The sequence below is a fragment of the Gambusia affinis genome, linkage group LG17 (assembly GCF_019740435.1).
Source record: "Gambusia affinis linkage group LG17, SWU_Gaff_1.0, whole genome shotgun sequence".
Taxonomy (NCBI): domain Eukaryota; kingdom Metazoa; phylum Chordata; class Actinopteri; order Cyprinodontiformes; family Poeciliidae; genus Gambusia; species Gambusia affinis.
In genome coordinates, this window is record NC_057884.1 from 23,470,741 (window position 1) to 23,488,561 (window position 17,821).

The window sequence follows — 17,821 nt, forward strand, 5'->3', positions numbered from 1 at the left end:
TGGCAGTTTCTGTGGTCAATTTAAACTAAGTTAGCTCTTATTAGAGGCTAGCTAGCTAATCTAGCTACTATGCCCCTCAAGCTAGCTTAGCAAGGCTAGCATGAGGGGCAAAGTAGCTAGATAAACTTGACTGCCAGCCAATCAGAAAAATTAACAATACAAATCACATTTCAATTAATTCTTTTACCTTATATTTTACAATAATGATTCAAAAATTACAGAAGCCCATTGCTGTCATGAAAGAAACAGGAGCAAGTTTCCTTAGAGAAACAGTGGGACTTTGAATTTCATAAATTATGTATACGCTTTGAGCAACTTGTTCCCCTCCTCGCCTGTGGGGGCACTGCTCAATAAAACCAAGAAGGAAACCACACAAATACCACTAAAAGAGAAACTGAGCGCAATTCCCTTTTTCACAAAATGTAAACAAAAATGAAGTGGTGACAAAGTTTTTATGGTTGTAGAAAACTTTATCCTACAAAAGGATAACATTTCTTTTTGCAGGATAAACGTTTTTTTACCCAAAGCTAAAAACCAAGAGCCATTTCTCCAGCTAGCGCTAGGCTAACATGTTTGTTTTGTTTGTATTTACCCAGAATTCCCTGCGCTGTAGTCTACTTCCTGCTTTTGGAGCCGTGGCTGGTCTGCTGGGCTTCGAACTGTAACCAAACCCAGATCTGTTTGTAAGCAAACCAGAGTTTGATTAGGATTCACACCTGAGTTTCTAGAAACTGGTGTGAATCCACTTTGTCAACAAAACAAACGTCTACATTGTTTTAAATATAAAGTTTTATTGCATTACAAAGTAAAATAGAGCTTTAAATGCCAGCGCGGATAACTACCAACCACTGATTACATCCACAAAATAGCAACACTCAGGACAACCAACCATGATTAACTACTTTCAAAAACCCTTCAATAATTTTTAATAATCATCTGTAGCTGCAGGGAGGTTTACTTGGACCATCATCTGCTCTGACAAACGCCCTCGTTGAGAATTTCATACTCCCGGCCGCTGTAGCTGATCGCCCCCAGAGTGCAGAGACTCATGCTCCGGATCATCTGCATCGGCTTCAGCTTCACGCAGAACATCTGGTCCGAGGTTCTGGGGCAGTCAAGAGCAGCTTTGCACTGGCACTTCTTAGAGGCTGGAACCCATAAAAATAAACATCAGACAAGATGTTTGATCATTTCCCAGACTTCCCAGTACATGAGACGCCACACCGACTCACCGGTGCAGGTCTCCCAGTCGTAGCAGGTGTCCAAGCCGCACGGCACGTGCAACGAACTCCTGGCCGACATCTTGGCTCTGAACCTCGGCCACTTCAGTTCGGTTTCCTCGTCCAGGTTGCACTCGCCTTCACTGATGTAGAAGAGTGGGTCGCCGTGGCAACGGCCGGCTTGGAAGGAGCAGAGCGACATCGACACGGGGCGATCCAGGTCTACGTTCAGGACGCAGAGACTCGCCGTCTGTGAACTAAAGACGTGAGAACGCTCAGATCAGATCATTCTCCTTCCAAACAAGGCTGTTTGTCAACTTATGAACATTTAGCAGACTTATCCAGCGGCGGATGCACTTATGCTAACATGCTAATAGCAAAGCTAATCTTTCAATTAGTGCTTTAACTCATTTTGAAAATGCTTAGCGCAGCTGTTTTTATGGTCTGGTTTCTGTCTGCTAAGAATTCCCCAAGTAGTTAGACGCTTAGCGCTTTTGCTAGCTTTGACAATGATTAGCGCAATTAGCTTTGCCTAAATTAATGTTTCCAAATAAATTCTAACTTGGGCATTTTGCAAACGTTCAGTTGAATAAAGTTTGACCTCTGTGTTGACATTTTGGTTATCGATTCTCAAAAATATCCAAAGTAGTAAGATGTTTAGGACTTTTTAGGACATTTTTGTTAATTTTGAAAAGGTTTAGCAAACTTACTTTCATTCAAGTAAATTTTTCCAGCTAAATTTTTGTCTGTTTTGTAAACTTTCAGTTGAACAAAGTTTGTTTATAGACTTAAGAATGGTTCAAGTAACTGGACGTTTACATAAATATTGTGTCAATGACACATGGTGAAAATTTAGCGCCTTGCGTTTAGCATTAGCTTCTGCTAGATATAATGTTGGAGGGGTGCGGTAGCATTAACAGAACTATTGATTAGTGATTTAGGATTAGTGTAACTACATTTTAGTTAGCAGTGCCCAACACTGGATTTAACTAAAAATGGTAAAACATCTTTGGATGAAAATGCAAGTGATCTAAAATCCCCTACAGACAACTTTCCCGTTCAATGCAGACACAGCCAGATCTCTGTCGCCTCTGTCCTGGACCACACTGACCATCAGGAACAAACGGCTGCTCTAAACGGACAAAAACAGAAAATTATTTTAGCATTTTCTCTAGTGGCTTTACAGCTAGCAAACAAAACGACTTTATTACAGAAGTTTGTCAAATTTCAAGAGACTCTTGAATGTTTCCAACCAACCATCTGTGCAGCGAAGGTCTGCAGGCAGCGGCGGCTCCCAGGTCAGTTTGCTGCTGCACCTGTAGAGGCCTCTTGGCATCGGCATCAGGCCCGTCTCATTGCAGTTGAAACCAACCGATTCTCCCACTCTGAACGTCGCTTTGGGGGGATGAAGCTCCATGTTCTCTGGGACCTCTGGAGCAACGCAAAGCCTCCCTAAAGACAAGAAGGTGGCAGATTTTAGGACCTTCCTGTGGAGAAATGCAGGAACTCAAAGACTAAATCACTACCAACTTTAGACCCATACACATTTCTCATTGTATCCAAACTTTTCTTTTGGTAATTTATGATCTTGGAACTTTAAATGTTTTTTAATTTCATGTTTAAATTTGATCATTTCAGCTAAATAATGTCTGAATTTATCTGTAAAAGTTTGGGACTGTCTGGTTTCTCTACACTGACTTTTTCCCAACGCTGTGGTAAAAACACAAACTTACTGATGCATCTTCCTTTTGGTTGACTCCAGGTTCCATCTGGTTGACAGTTAATGAACTGGAAACCGACCAGTTCAAATCCAGTGAAGCACTGGAACTCCTCGTCCTCACCAAAGCTGTAATACTGTTTAGATTTCTGCAAGAACGAAGCAAAACAATTAATCATCAAATGTACAACAGCGTATTTGTGGTAATAATCAGTAAAAAGTCATTTAAAAGAAACTTAAGAGATTAAAATGGTCAACTTTTGAACTTTAGAAATTTCTGTTTTTTTTTGTAGCAAATTTTCAACTTTTGAAGCTCAGAAAATTTGTTGTTTTTTCCAGAAAATTTCTGAGACTAGTTTAAAAGTTTTTGTACGGAAGAGGATTAGGGCCAAAAGTCAGAATTCTTTTTTATTTTTTTTACTTTTTTTTAATAGATTTCCCAGGTAAATCTAAACATATCTGATTATTTTTCTAGCAAACTTTAAATTTTTAAAACTCAGAAATTGCAAAAAGGTTTTCTAGAACATTTAGAAAATTAACTTCAAAATTTCTTATTTTTTTTAGGCCTACATTTTTTTTTGGCTTCAACATGCCGTTGTAAAATGCTGTTAGTTTAAAACTGAACTGTACTGTTAAATGCAGACGTGGTTTTGTCCATCTGAGTAGATTTGTACCCTGAGGAAGCTGTGGTTCGGTCTCTGCGGCCTCAAACATCCCTCCACCCCCGGCGGCAGCTCATCCCTCCATCCCACAGTGAAGTCATCATCGTTGTCACACGACTCTTTCCTGCACAGGAAACCCAAACAACAAGCAACTCTAGAAAAACCAAACATGCAGGTTGAAATAGTTCATTTTACTTGAGTCCGTATGAGTCCTACTTTTCAAACAGGGAGAGGGGACACCGTTCCTCTAGTTTATTTGGACCGTCGCAGGGTTGGCCGCCTCTGAGGGGAGCAGGGTTGTCACACTTCCTTGTTCTGTGTCTCCTCATGGTGGCGCTGCAGCTGCTCCACGGCCCCCAGCAGCTCCAGTAACCATCCACTGCCTCTGTGGAAAACAAACCACTTCCAGCAGAAACTGGACCAGATTTCTGTCTGCATCTCAAGCTAATAGTTTAGCCGCATAGCCTATTAGCTTGAAAGGCTAAAACAGTTAAACATACAGATTTAAATTGATCCTTTAGTTTTCTTCTTTACTAATTATAATGGTATGAAGCAGTTGAACAGTCAACAGATACATTTATAGATTAATAAATAGAAAAAAACAACCACTAGTTATGCTAGCTGCTAATCCCCTGGTTAAGCTAATGGCTAATCAGAGTTCAGGAGAAATATTTGTTACTTTTTATGTATTATTTTCTACCATATAAATTAAAGTTCAGTTCGAAACATTGTTAACTGATTAATTGCTGTATTATAAAAGTTCTCAGCTAAATTTTTTTTTTGTTTCTGGCATTCTAAGCATCTATGCTAAGCTATCTATGCTTAGAGTGGCAGAAACTCTCTAAGCATGGAGAGACATTGTACAGTGGCCGGGCAATAAAAAAAACATTTTGAATAATATTAAAACACACAGGATCCAGCTAAATGAGCTTGGTAATCAAAATGTTGTGTACCTGAAGTGTAGTCTGGCGCCCGTAACTCACAGTTGGTGCCGAAGGTTCCTGTCTGGCAAACACACTTGCACTCGGTCCCAGAGAGAACCGGCTTGGCGTTATTGGGACACGGGGAGCACTTGCAGGTATCAAACTCCTCCAGGTATTGGAGCAGAGCCTTCCTCAGGTGTCTCCTCTTTGTGACAGCACAGGGAATTCCCCGAACCAGATCTATGATTGGACGCAACTGAACAAACACAAGCAAGAACTCTTTAATATCGTTACTGATTATACTCAGAGTGATGTCAGTTTGGTGAATTAGGAGGAAGTTTTTGTGAAAACATTAAGATAGTAGCTACATACACCTGCTAACCAGCCTGGTAAAATATTCTCAACATAATGACATGAGCAGCTAAAGTGATTTCTTCCTAAGCTAGAAGTAACTAGACCATATCGATGTGGACTCTAGCTTTCTAAAGACATCAAGTGACAAGGAAAATGTACTTTTTTAAGAGAGGACCAGCTGTGGATAAAACCTGGACAAGAAACGACACAAGAACTTAATTCACAAGAGTGACTTAGAACAAGGAGAGAAATGCTTTCTCAGACTTCTGTTAGCAAGGATGCTAACTGTGGATGGCTTAAAACTGAACTGTATGCTGGTGATCTATGCTGTCTGGGCGATAGTTACGCTTCAGGCATCCTTTGTTCAATTTCCTTTTATATGAACAAGAAGTTAATCAGTTAAACATCTGGATGACTCTTCCAAAGATTCACTGTTGCTGGTACCACGTGTTGAAACCCAATGAGTGTAGAGCATTTACTCAATAACTGGTTCTAGTCATGGCAGCCATCTTGTCACAGGACCACACAGACCACTTGGCCATTTTGGGGAATCCTTTCTTTGTTTTTCCCAAATCCATCGTCTGGATGTACCTCCTTGTCCTAACGAGGTCGAGGAGAGGTTGACCTCTCCAGCGGTCATTTGATGCACCAACAGATTGCTGGTTAATCACACAGCAACCATATATACACCCTGCCATACCTCAGGACAATTCAGAGCAGCCAGTTTACCAAACATGCATGTCTTTAGACAGCGGGAAGAAGCTGGAGTACCCAGTGAAAACAGGCAAACTCCATTCTGGAAGACTCTAGGTCGGGAACTGGGCTACCGACTGTAACACCATTTCTCTCCAAGTCCCTTTGTGAGAAAACCCCTGGCTGGCTACTATCTTCTCTACTAAGCAGCTTAGTGTTCATCACTGAACCCTTCAGCATCAATGATGAATAAAATGTTTCTATGAGGATCTCTGGAACTGACCTTGTAGTCCACCAAAGCAGGGCTGTCAATCACAGACTTGGCCCAGTTCTTGTAGGATGTCTTGTCCGGAGCAGCGCCTTGTCTCTCCCAGGCCAGAGCTCCAGCTTCCCTGGCTCCACCGCCTTTCACCCTGGAGAAGGACTTCTCAGAGGCCTGGATGAACGAGCCTGGACAAGAGAAAAGAGGAGAAAATGAGCCGAGAGACACCAAAACGTAGAAACAAGAGAGACGGTTCCTCTGCTATACGTCAGAAGTAACCTTGGTATTTCTCAGTCATGCGGTTGTTGGTGCATCTCTGTACGCTGCTGAATTCAGTGTACAGGATTACAGTCCAGAAGACATCTTTGCGCAGGCAGCCATTGACGGTCTCGTCTGTTTCACCTGCCACAAAAAAGGTACAGATAAAAACTGAGTTTTAATTCTGTTGGTTCATTGGAAAAATGTTAGGTGACATAAGGCAGTATCTGTTTTTTCTTGTTTAAGGATGCAGGAACTTTGATGACCAATATGAAATCTTAAGCCAAAGAGTTCTCATGGTCCATCCATTAGTTTCCATGGCAACAGATTAGGCAGAAGGGCCCAGACTTTCCCGTCCTCAGTCAGTTGGGTCGTCTCCAGGCCAGAAACATAAACCCTCATTAAATCTTTCCCTCATTTATAAACTGAGTTGGATCGAAAAGTGAAACACGCGATACACTTTGACTCTCATCTTAGACCTTCAGATATAGATTAGGACCATTGGAATGGGATCCGGCCGATAGACATTGGGTTGTCTTCTGGACCCTGATTGTGTCCCCAGATAAGCACAAGGTGAACTTACCTGATCATTTCCATGCATATCGCTTTAGACGTCCCTCTGGTTTAAACTGCGGTTCTAAACTCTAAATGCCAGGGTGTGATGCATAACCTGAGCTTCTCATCTCCTCCCGGCTGTACTGGTAGAGCAGATCATAGTGGCCTCCCAGTTTTCCAGAGCTGTAGTAGTGCGTGCCAAAGCGCTGGAAGATTTCCCTGTAGAGGGCGTAGTTGTAATCGAGTGGCAGAGCGTGAAGGAACCGAAGGAATGGCAGCGAAAGCACAAGATCCTGTGGATCCTTCACTGTAAAGCTGGAAACCGGTAGAAGTTGATGCACTCGGAAAAACTTAGAGTCCTAAAAAACGGTGGGATAGACTGATTTTAGAGTTTTATTAAATAAAGACGTTTTGCTCTTGTGTTAGCAATGGGTTGTTTACATCTACCATTTAAATCACCTTTTTCTTTGAGGCCTCAAAGGCTTCCTTACTCGAGGTCAGACTGGAGCTAGAAGAACTGTGGGCATAAAAGAGCACAAAGAGGAAGTCGTCTGGATCTCGTGTGTTTTGTTCTCTCTGATTCGATCTCTTTATCTCGACCGGCTCAGAAACCACCTGCTGCGGGTCGGTGCTGAAGTCTTCCAACACCCCAACCTAAACATCCACAGCACAGTTAGTAAATCTGACTAAATTAAAACGTGGAGAACATCAATGGCTACCTTAATGTCAAAGGTCTTAAAGTTGTACGGCACTCGATGGTAGACTAAAGTGCTTTGTGGTCGCCTGATGATGCAGCTTCCTCCCATGAACATGTTGTCCAGCACGTCTCCCCTCGGCTCCTCCGCCAGAAAATCAAAACTACATATAAACCAGGAAACAGAAGGAGGAAATGCTTTGTTAAATATCAGAAATTATTTTCATTTTCCACTGCTCTGGACACATCATCGGTCTTGTGGAACAGAAAAATGCTGAAAAGTAGCACAGAAGACACTTGAAACAATGATGCAATATTAGTTACATCATTAACCCTAAAGCACCAAAAATAAATATTAGCTTAGCTAATGCTAAAGCGTTATAAAAACATCAAATTTAGCAGAAGCTAATGCTAAAGAGCTTTAGGATTTACTGCTAAGAGAGCTAAAAGTTGTCAAAGTTGAGCATAAATGCAAAGATGTTAAACGTCTATCTACTGGGAGAACTGTTAACAGTTAACATCTAAAAACTAAAACATAGATGTTGAACTTTACTCAACTCAAAGTTTATAAAACAGCCAAGTAAATTAGCGCTTTAGAATTTATCAGAAAAAACAATCGCAGAGGAAGCTAGGTGCGCTAAATGTTTTCAAAGTTAGCAAAACTGCTAAGGTGCTAAACATCCAACTACTTAGGGAATTCTTAACAGTTAGTAACCTCAACTAAAACACAGATGTTGAACTTTGTGCAAAATAACCAAGAAAATCAGCGCTTTAGAATTTATCTGAAAACATTTATATAGCTAAGTGCGCTAAACGCTAAATTAAAAACCTGTTTTGCTATTAGCGCATTAGTGGAAGTGCGCCCACTACTGATAATAAAAATACACTTTTACAAACATCTTTAGGGGTAATTGGGAGTTTGGGGTAAGAATAGAAAAAAGTTTACCCGTTTCCAACCAGATCAACCCCCGGGGCCGGTCTCCTCTCAGAAGGACAGACGAATGAAAAAGCTCCGCAGTCTCTCTCATCCGAGTTATCTCCACAGTCGTTCTGCTTGTTGCATGTCAGCGTTGAGTTGACGCAGCGCCCTGCAACACAAAACGTTATTTTTAATCTTTTCTTACAGCTGAAGTTCAGCAGATTCATCGTTTTAGGTCACGTCACACCGTTGTCACACTTGAAGTCGCCTCTGCAGTCCACAGGCGGTAACTGGCACTCCTTGGAGGGATAGCAGGGCCTTTCCTCTGTCAGCTCCACGCTGCATTCAGAACCACCGAACTGGGCAGGTCTCACCACAGACCGGGTCCGAAACTGAAGCAGAACACGGCAGAAACCCGAGTCACGGCAGCTGGGTTTAATTAACTATTATACTGTAGTTTCTAATGTGAATGTGAAGGAAGCGGTGTGTTGGTGTGACTGTGGTCCTGCCTGCTTCTTGGCGCAGGGCGAGCAGTCGGACCAGCGGCTGAACTCGGACAGGACGCAGTTGATGGGACACGCCTGCTGGTTACAACCTCTGGTTTCAGTCTTGGGACATATCTGGGGGCAGCTGTTCTTCCAAAAATAATCATCATACCGAAAGTTCCTGGAGAACAGGAACAATCTGTCGGATTGTTCTGGGTTTGGTTTGCAACAATCCTGTAAATATTCTGGTTCGTTGTTGCACAACGTCCCGTTTCTCAAACATCATTTAGGAAAATAAAAACCTTTATTTTGTGTTTAACTCTATAAATCTGTTTTTTTTTTTTCTTACCTGTTTCTGGTCTGAGTGCCGTAGTTGCAGGTCGTGGTGCAGGCGGACCAGGAGGTCCAGGAGTAAAGGTCACAGTGACAGGCCAGGCTGCCGGATATGAAGCCGAGGAGCAACAGAGGCAGCATCATGCTGCGGGATGGAGCCGTCGAGCAGCTCAACCTGAAAATTATTTAAGTTTTTATTTATGTTGAAATGACCCAATATGACTCATTTAGTGTCTGCAGAGGAGAATGACGGTCACTGAAAAAACAAACGAAACTAATCTAAGATTTTTAACTTTTCACAGAATTCCAAAATTCCTCTTTTTTTTTGTAGAAAATTGTGACTTTTCTTCCAGAACTCTGAGGTTAAAGTCAGATATTTTTTTTCAGTGGCTCTGATTCTCTTCTGTAGGCTTTCATTTTGAGAAATTACTATAAATGCAAGTGCAGTTTTCATGCAAATTTCTTGCATTTTCCTCCTTAATTAAATATCTAGACATTTTGCAGCAGGTTTTCTCCAGACTAAACAGAATTTAACCATTAAAACTTAAAAAAATGAAGCCGTAACTCACCAGATGGACTGCTGTCGGATTCTAATCAGATTCCTGCAGAAATTTGAATCGGTTGGTAATAAAAGCAGAACTGCAGGCTGATCTGAGGCTGAGCTTCCTGTCAGGGGGGATATAAACCCACAGCGATCCTCAGGGGAATGCATTTGTTTATGAATTCATGTTGACCAATTGGTTTCTAAAACAAATCACAGGTTCTTGATCCTGGTTGTTATGGGAAGCGAAGCGGCTCTGGAGTTTCCAGGCTGCTTGATGCAAACCAGATGTTCTGTTTCTCTGTTTATCTCTGTTTATCGTGGAATGTTTCTGCTCATTTACGACTTTCTTAAGTTTTCCAAACATTTTCACAATCAGCAGCTTTGCACAATCGACTCTTTGTTCTGGTATGAAGAACATCCCAGCCCAGCTTGGATCATTTCAGCAAAACAAAACCATCTGATAGCAGGAAAATAGGCCAGATTTTTCTTCAAACTGAACACAACATGAAACTAAAATACTCTTTATGTTGCACTCTAATCAATAATAATAAACATCTAAAAGTTTTATTAATTCCCATTTAGTCCCAAACAAATTCCTGATATATTAGTTTTATGTAAAGCAAAGTGTCTGACTGCCACATTGTTTTAAAAAATAATATCACACACGGGATTTCTGTACCTCACAAATCCATCATTGGTTGTTGTTTTAATTATGCCAAACCAATAGGGGGCAGTGTAGCGCAGAGCTACGACCTGTCAGCCAATCAGATTGCTCCAAAACAACCAACACTTTCTGTTAGGAATCAAACATGGCGCCAGGAGTTTCATTTGTAGGTTGAACTCGTTTTAAATAGCGTATTATAACATAAAGTTATATTTGCTCATAACTTTGGACCCGAAATCTTCTTCAGAACCGCCGTAAGACCGACCGCTCTGAGGAAACGTGAATATCAGTTTACAACTTAAAGTATTTCTGAATTTAATTTGTGATTTTAGTATTTAGCTGATGCTAATGCTAATGTCTGATTAATACGATCCATTGAACTGATAGAAAAACAACAAAATGATCTAAATTCTTGTATATAAAACTTTATTTTTGTTATAAAATGTCCTAAGCTGTACATTAAGTTCAGCAGTTTCCTTCTACTCTGCAGGGACATCAACACAGAGGCCTAATCTGAGTCACACACATGCCAAAACAAGACGGACTATTTAAAACATCAGCACAGCGTCACAGTGAAACTGAAAACAAAACACAGTTTACAGGTTACGTTACATTCAGTTGCAAAATGGCCCCAGCTGGATGCAAACAGGAGATTATTTCTGTGGTTTTGCTGTTTTCATTTTAAAAGTGATGCTTTATCAAAGTAATGCGAAAACGAAAAAAAATAAAAGCATTCTTCCGTATGGAGTTACATTGGGGCCATGAAGTTTGTTCAAAAGAAAGAAAATTGAAACTATTAGAAAAAGGTTTGAAACTGAAATATAAGTTTTAGAACAAAAAAAAAAAAAAGAACTTCAAAAATACAATTTAGATTCAGATTTTTTTATTTTTTTATTTAAATTTTTATGAGTTTGAAACTACTTTTTGCAATTCTAAAATAGTCAGTTTCAAATCCATTTTTCCAGTTTCCATTTTTTTTCTTTTGAAACTGAAAAATAAGTCATAGAACTAAAAAATTAAAAAATATATATTTTTTAATATCAATATTTTTTCAGTTTGGATTTTTTTTCTGCAGTTCCAAAATTTTTTCCTTTGGAAAAATTTTTTTAATACTTTTTGTTTTTTCTCTTAAAGGTTTTTGTAAATTTTCAACAACAAAAAATATAATATTAGTAATATATGATAATATTGAGCACACTTAATGGCCCCAATTCATATTTTTCTTTAAGGGAAGACTACTGAAGAAATTAAAATCACCAATTTCAATATTAAACAGAAGAAGAAAACATAAGTGCCATTAATGGGGAGCCGTTTGGTACGCTAATTGTTTCCAATACGCCGTTAACTAGACTCAGAACAAACATGGCTAGAGATTTGGCAGAAAATGGCCACCCAACAGATGATGTCATCAGAGCTCCGCCCACATGGTGAGGAACGCACCGCCAGTTTAAACACACCCAACTTGGCTAAAACCGAACCAGATATTAGAGTGAGATCTGACAATGGAGAAGGAGCGCTAGAGATATTTATATCCTTCGAACACTACAACTACAAACTGCGCTGTTTTTATTAGGATTTTATGTGATAAACAGCAGAGTTCAGACCTTTTAAAGAGGAAGGAAAATGAAAAGTGAAGAAGAACGAACTTACAGAGAAGATAAGAGGTTGATTTTAGGGTGTTTTCACACCAGATAGTCCCGTAAAGTCAGTTTGATTTGGGACCAAAATGGCAACATTTGTTACATTTTCAGCTGCTGCTGTTCTCTCCAAACCGTTTCAGCAACCTGTTCCCCTCCTCTCCTGTGGGGGCGCTGCACTAAAAACCACTGAAAGAAAACACTGTGAGTGGCATCAGATTTTAGCGTTTGTAGGATTAATCTTTTATCACTGGGGAAAAATAACGAATCATTTCTTCCACTACCGTTGGACTAGCGTGTTCGTTTTGGATGCTAGGATATTATTCTTTCATCAGTTCCAAAGTAGCCATCTAATTAGCAAGCTAATTATTTAGTCTGACAAACCAAGTATTTAGTTTGAATCCAAATATTTAGTTCCAATCTAATTATTTAGTTAGAAATCTAGTTTTAGAATATTTTATGCCTGATAGTCCTGGAGACTTTGTCCGTTTCTACAATCCAAACCTTTTGAGCAACCTGTTCCCCTCCTCGCCTGTGGGGGCGCTGCACCAAGAACCACTGAGCAAAATTACATAAAATCCTCTGAATAAGACACTGAGCGCGACTTTGTTCTCCATGAGATGTGAAGAAAATATGAATTAGCGTCAGATTTTAGCAGTTGGAGAATTTCTTGAGTGATCTTCCCCGCTAGCGCTACCTAGCATTTTTGTTTTGGTTGTATTTACCCAGATTGCCCTGCACTGTAGTCCACTTCCTGCTTTTGGAGTGGTCTCCAGTCCACTTGGCATTCACATATGCACCAGAGTTCACGTCAATTGAACCCAGATCTCGGTTTGTAGGCGGACCAGAGTTTCTAGTAAAACGGACTGGAGTTTATTAAACTACAAAGCTAACGTTGTTATTTTCCTTCCTTCTCACGACTGAACGCCTGTTGGATCATCCACGGTGGTTTAGGGTGAGCGATGTGAATCCCCGTCCAAGGCACCGTTAGCATCAGATACTTTTTAACACTTTCCTGACATTTTTCATGCACGTTTCAGTTTCTGCTCTGACTGGTTCAGGCAGAAAAAAGCAGACTTTCCTGTCAGACAGGCAAAGTTTATCACCGACAACATCGAAGAGATAAAAATATGCTTTAAAAACGCAGATGATTAAGATTCAGAAGCAGCTTTTCTTCTTTTCCTCTCTTCTCTCTGTACATGAACGCGGCGCAACGTGGAGGACTTGCTTTGTCACGTCACACAGATCAGAAGACGAATGAGACACGATGTGGAGCCATGAGAGAAGCACAGTGAGGCAGCTGCATAGCCTGGACATTTACACGCTTCAGGGTCAGAAACCGGACAGATCCGACGTCTCAAAGACCCGCCTCCAAATAAAACACCAAGTTTAAACATTCTGGAGCTCTTGAGGAAACCCGAGATTACAATTTTAGTTTGAGGAAATGAAGTGAAATGTGGGTGAGAGCTGGAGTAAAGGTTCCTGTCGATCCTCAGCCCGACACCATGCAGCAGAGTCCGGGGAAGCGCCTCTTCCTCTGCCGGACCAGCGGCTGGGGAGTCAGGTTCAACAAGCTGCTGTCGTCTGAAACGGGTCAGAACATCCAGAGTTCACACGATGAGCAGAAACCTTTATCTGAGCTGATAGCTAAATGTTTCAGATCAACAAACTGATTTTAGGGTTTGGTTGGTTTTCCAGGTCTGATTACTGTCAGATCTGCAGAATCAGAAAATCAGCTGAACTGAACCTGACAGGATGAAGTAGGCCGAAGGGAGAGATGGACTCTGCTAGCTAAAAGGGTAGCTGCGCTAACCCTACAGCGCTAACCCTATACAGTAGTTTCACTAAAGCTAAAGCGCTACAACAACATGAGGGGAGCTAATACAAAAGTTACAGCAACATGGCATTTAGCAGAAGCTAATGGCAAAGCGCTACATTAGGATAGTATTTAGTAGAAGCTAATGCTAAAGCACTACAGCAACATAACGGATGCTAATGCTAAAGTGTTACAACAACTTAGTATTTAGCAAAAGCTAATGCTTGTCAAGTCAAGAGTGCTATAACAAGTTTTAGTTTAGGAGTTTTGTTTTTGGGACATTTGCATCTTTTGATGAACAGAAACATTTCCGCCATCAAAATGTCCGCCTCATCAAGAGCACAGAAACTTTTCTAATTATATTAAATCCATGATAACATGTTATTCCAAACAGTAATTTTCATTGATACTGCAGTGGATGTACCTTGATTTTTCAGCGGCAGCGGCATCGTCTCCCTGAGTTTGCTGAGTAAGTTTCTCATCTCTTTCATGTCTCTGCCAACAGAAACACGTTGTGATGAGTCACACGGTGGGACAGAAAACAGAAGAAGAACAGAGCAGCACCTCTCTATGTTGTCGATATCCGTCCCCACCAGCCACGTCTCCTGAGGGTAATCGATGGGAGACGACGAGCGGTCCTCCAGGATGGGAACGTCCGAGCTCTCGTCCATCCGGAAGTCGACTCTGGGCTCCGACTCGGTTCCTGCTGGGAGGAAAACCCACAAATAAAAACACAACAATACAACACCTGCTCACTGATCAGAGTTTCACTTAAAGCTCTAGTTTTATAAACAAAGATTTCCTTGGAAAAATGTATCTTAATAATTTAATCGACTCTCTGCTGCCATCTGGTGGTGAAAGAAAGATCTCAGACGTTTGATGAACTCAAACAGCTGCAGGGTGTACTTTCTTTTCACGCTCACAGTGTGTGGATATATTATTAAGATACATTTAAAAAATGCATTTTAGATTCTAATATTTTGCGTAAATCCAATGCTTATAACAGCTAATTTTTCATTTAGCACATTAGCATTTATGCTAATTGTGAAAACGTTTAGCGTAATTAGCTTCCCATAAATTCAAATCATATCTTGTTTGGGATGAAATACTATTTTGAATAGAGTTGGGTAGTAACTAGTTACATATATTTAGTAAAGTTTTAAAGATATATATACTTTTAGGAGTATTTTTACTATGCTGTACTTTTTATTTTTATCTTACTTGAGTAAAAGTTCTGGATTTTCTACCCACTGAATGAAAATAAACGTTTTAACCAAATATCCAGCAGTTTTTGTTAAAGTTTGAGAAGTTTTTTTTTATTAAAAGAAACTGATTTTATTTATTTTTTTGTTCAATTATAGTCACTTTGGTCTTTAAAATACCAAAATTTTCCCATAACTTTATATTTTGCTCCATCTGATGACAGAATTGCTAAATATTAAATGATTGATCATTTGATCAGTTACTCAGGACTTGAGTAGAAGTTTTACCAAATAGGTTTTTTACTTTTACTTGAGTAAAAATATGTTGAAGTAGTTCCAGTCTTCACACATCTGATGTTGTAAAATATCAACTTTAGCATTAGCTAGCGCTTTAGCGTCAGCAGAACTAAATATGCTTTCAGGTTAGCCCAGCAGCTAGCTTTCCAGCTAGCGGTGTCACTGGTTATAAGAAAAGCATCTAAACTAAGTGATAAGTAATGAAAGTGTTTGTGTTTGGGTGCCGGTACCTCTCCTGTGCAGCTGCAGAACCCCCAGCAGGCACATGGACTTCAGCATCTCGGTTATGAACATCTCCAGGCAGCACTGCAGCTGGATGAAGAGCCGGCAGATTTCAGGATGGATCTGTCCGTCCTCCGGCCTGCAGGAGAAAAGATGGATGAGGAGATTCACAGACGGAGCTCCAGATTTAGACTCACTAATGAGTCAGGAGGAAAGTGATCATGAAAACCCAATAAACTGTGGGACTGAAATTGTTACACATTTAATCAGTTTGTGACATAATTTGCTAATCAAATACTAAAATTGTTTGTTTTCTTTTATGAGTTTGTCTGAAGTTCAATGATGTGTTTTAGAAAACATACATAAAATATTCTGCTGCTTTGTTTTTGTTTTTAATAAGATTTTATGGATAAAGTTATTCTACCTTAACTGTTGACAAGAATTTAAATATTATTTATTTCTGTACTAGTTTCATCTTGTTTTTATTCTGTTTTTTCCCTTTTATTTTGAATTGTGCATTGAAAAGTAAAAAAAATTCATTCTAATTGTAATTTAAAAAAAATAAAAATACAAATAAACTGTTTTATTTATTGTTCTTGGTTGTTACTGATGTTGTATTTTGGATATTTAACATGCCTTCCTGTTCCTTTTTTGTTACATTCTTAAAGTTTTTTGGTCTTTGAGATGCTGAACCTGCAATAATATAAATAGTAAATTACCTCCATATTAGTATCGTACTTTATCGCAATAATTACCGGAACAATTTATCGTCCAGGAAAATGTATTGTTGTAACAATAACTAATGAGAATTTAATAATACAACATTAGCAGGTACTTTATTTAACTTTAACTCAGCGGTAAAATGCGGATCCATATTCATCAGCGTTACTGCGGTTCGCGTTTACCCTGATCCAGAAATGATGGCCAGGTCCTGGTGCGCGGCCCGGGCCATGGAGCATCCTTTGGACCGGGTCTGGTGCATCTGAGCCCGCAGAGACGGACAGTCCACCGAGATCTCCCCGACAGAAATGACCTGCTCCCGGTACAGAGCCACCAGCGTGTTGAACTCCTGAACCGTCTGAAAGGAGGAATAGTCACCAACAGACCGGGTTTCATTTATTTTTATATTTTTCTACCCACCATCCTGCTGTCGTCCACCGCCGCCTCCGTGCTCTCCCGCCGCTCCGGATCCGCCTGCGCCCCCTTGCTGATGGGGAAGATGCTCCCTGCGGATCTTGGGCGCTTTTTCCGCCCGTACGGTGCGGAACACATGCATGCACCCCCTCCGCCGGAGCCCACCCAGAGAGAGAGGCACCCCGAAATAAAAAGATCCGAAAAAGATCCAACAAAATGAGTCAGCTCAGGCGGATGAGAGCCCGGCTCGGAGGGCCTCCCTTCCCCGGCTGTGAGCGCTGGTTTCCCGGGGAAACAGGAGCTGGTGTCCGGCCGATGGGAGGCTCAGCAGCCGCTTCTGCATCCCAGCCGAGATGGAGTCACCTTCAGCCGCCTGTGAAGGCCGACAGGAGGGGGGAGGCTGCTGCGGCTTCCGCCTCTGCCTCACGTGTGACGGAGCCAACAGCAAAACAAGTCGTCACCTCGGAATGAAATTAACCGTTTAAAGACGAGAGAATACTCACCCAAATAAACTAACCGCGTTTAAATGTACAAAAAACATCGAAATGCTTTAATTTAAATGGATGTCAGTTAAAGTTTCAGCGCTTTGTGGGGTGCATCTTGTAAAGTAATACAATAATTTGAGGAAATAAGAGAGAAAAAAATTAGTTTGTTATATTTTCACCAAGTAATTAATTCATTTCTCAGTTTCAAACTAAATATCTAATTAGCAAGCCAAATATTTAGTTACATTGCTAGTAATACATAAAAACTAAATGTTTAATTGGAAGCTGAAATTTTTAGTTAATTATTTAGCTACATAAATATTAAGCTTTTCAGTTAGAAAGCAAATGACGTTTTAAGCCATATATTTAATTAGCAAGCTAAATATTTAGTCTACCAACTAAATTTAGTTAGACTTGGTTGGTACTGTGTCAAACCAACCAAACCCTTTGAACCTGTTCCCCTCCTGGCCTGTGGGGGCGCTGCACCAAGAGCCACTGAAGGAAACGACACCAAACCTCTGAAGACACCGAGAGCGACTTCCTGCTTCATAAAACGTAAATAAAAACGGAGTCGCATCAGGTTTTAGCGTTTGTGGGGTTTCTCTTTAGTTTTTGGTAAAAACTCCTGCTAGCACCGTTTGTCCTGCTAGCGCTAAGCTAACGTGTTTGCTTTGGTTGGATGCATCTGTACTTCTGAGGACTCACAGGAAAAATGACTCAGCAAAACAAGAGGTGGAAAAACTCA

At 40.5% G+C, this 17,821-nt stretch overlaps 3 protein-coding genes across 12 annotated transcripts in view; 1 reads left to right on the forward strand and 2 right to left on the reverse strand.

Moving 5' to 3' along the window:
• LOC122846989 (NACHT, LRR and PYD domains-containing protein 12-like) overlaps positions 1–17,821 on the forward strand; it is a 626,610-nt gene that overhangs the window by 258,651 nt on the left and 350,138 nt on the right. The gene's annotated exons all lie outside the window — the stretch shown is intronic.
• c6 (complement component 6) lies at positions 775–9,829 on the reverse strand. Its single transcript, XM_044144330.1, has 18 exons — positions 9,645–9,829; positions 9,092–9,250; positions 8,767–8,923; positions 8,505–8,649; positions 8,285–8,426; positions 7,364–7,502; positions 7,104–7,298; positions 6,760–7,003; positions 6,111–6,233; positions 5,853–6,019; positions 4,553–4,778; positions 3,816–3,984; positions 3,612–3,723; positions 2,954–3,086; positions 2,478–2,672; positions 2,265–2,352; positions 1,233–1,477; positions 775–1,148 (listed from the first exon to the last, which is right to left on the reverse strand). Exons 1-18 carry the CDS (start codon positions 9,785–9,787, stop codon positions 967–969), a joined length of 2,964 nt encoding a protein of 987 aa, XP_044000265.1. The 5' UTR covers positions 9,788–9,829; the 3' UTR covers positions 775–966.
• Positions 11,117–17,178, reverse strand: LOC122847031 (regulator of G-protein signaling 7-binding protein B-like). Of its 4 annotated transcripts, none has more exons than XM_044144385.1 (6): positions 16,598–17,175; positions 16,363–16,535; positions 15,466–15,596; positions 14,301–14,439; positions 14,161–14,231; positions 11,117–13,504 (listed from the first exon to the last, which is right to left on the reverse strand). In XM_044144385.1, exons 1-6 carry the CDS (start codon positions 16,727–16,729, stop codon positions 13,413–13,415), a joined length of 738 nt encoding a protein of 245 aa, XP_044000320.1. In that variant the 5' UTR covers positions 16,730–17,175; the 3' UTR covers positions 11,117–13,412. The 4 variants fall into 4 exon arrangements, with proteins under 4 accessions (XP_044000320.1, XP_044000319.1, XP_044000317.1 ...); XM_044144384.1 differs by having other exon boundaries at positions 14,301–14,442; XM_044144382.1 differs by having other exon boundaries at positions 14,161–14,442; positions 16,598–17,178.

Excerpts from the sequence above, each read along its gene's own strand:
- LOC122847031 (XM_044144382.1), bottom strand. The coding sequence starts at position 16,729 with ATGTGTTCCGCACCGTACGGGCGGAAAAAGCGCCCAAGATCCGCAGGG. Across the intron at positions 14,443-15,465 it reads TCTGCAGCTGCACAGGAGAG|CAGGAACCGAGTCGGAGCCC; the intron begins GTACCGGCACCC and ends TTTTCCTCCCAG. Across the intron at positions 13,505-14,160 it reads GCTGCCGCTGAAAAATCAAG|ACGACAGCAGCTTGTTGAAC; the intron begins GTACATCCACTG and ends GACCCGTTTCAG.
- c6 (XM_044144330.1), bottom strand. The coding sequence starts at position 9,787 with ATGCATTCCCCTGAGGATCGCTGTGGGTTTATATCCCCCCTGACAGGA. Across the intron at positions 2,673-2,953 it reads ACCAAAAGGAAGATGCATCA|GGAGGCTTTGCGTTGCTCCA; the intron begins GTAAGTTTGTGT and ends TCTTGTCTTTAG. Across the intron at positions 1,149-1,232 it reads CGACTGGGAGACCTGCACCG|CCTCTAAGAAGTGCCAGTGC; the intron begins GTGAGTCGGTGT and ends TATGGGTTCCAG.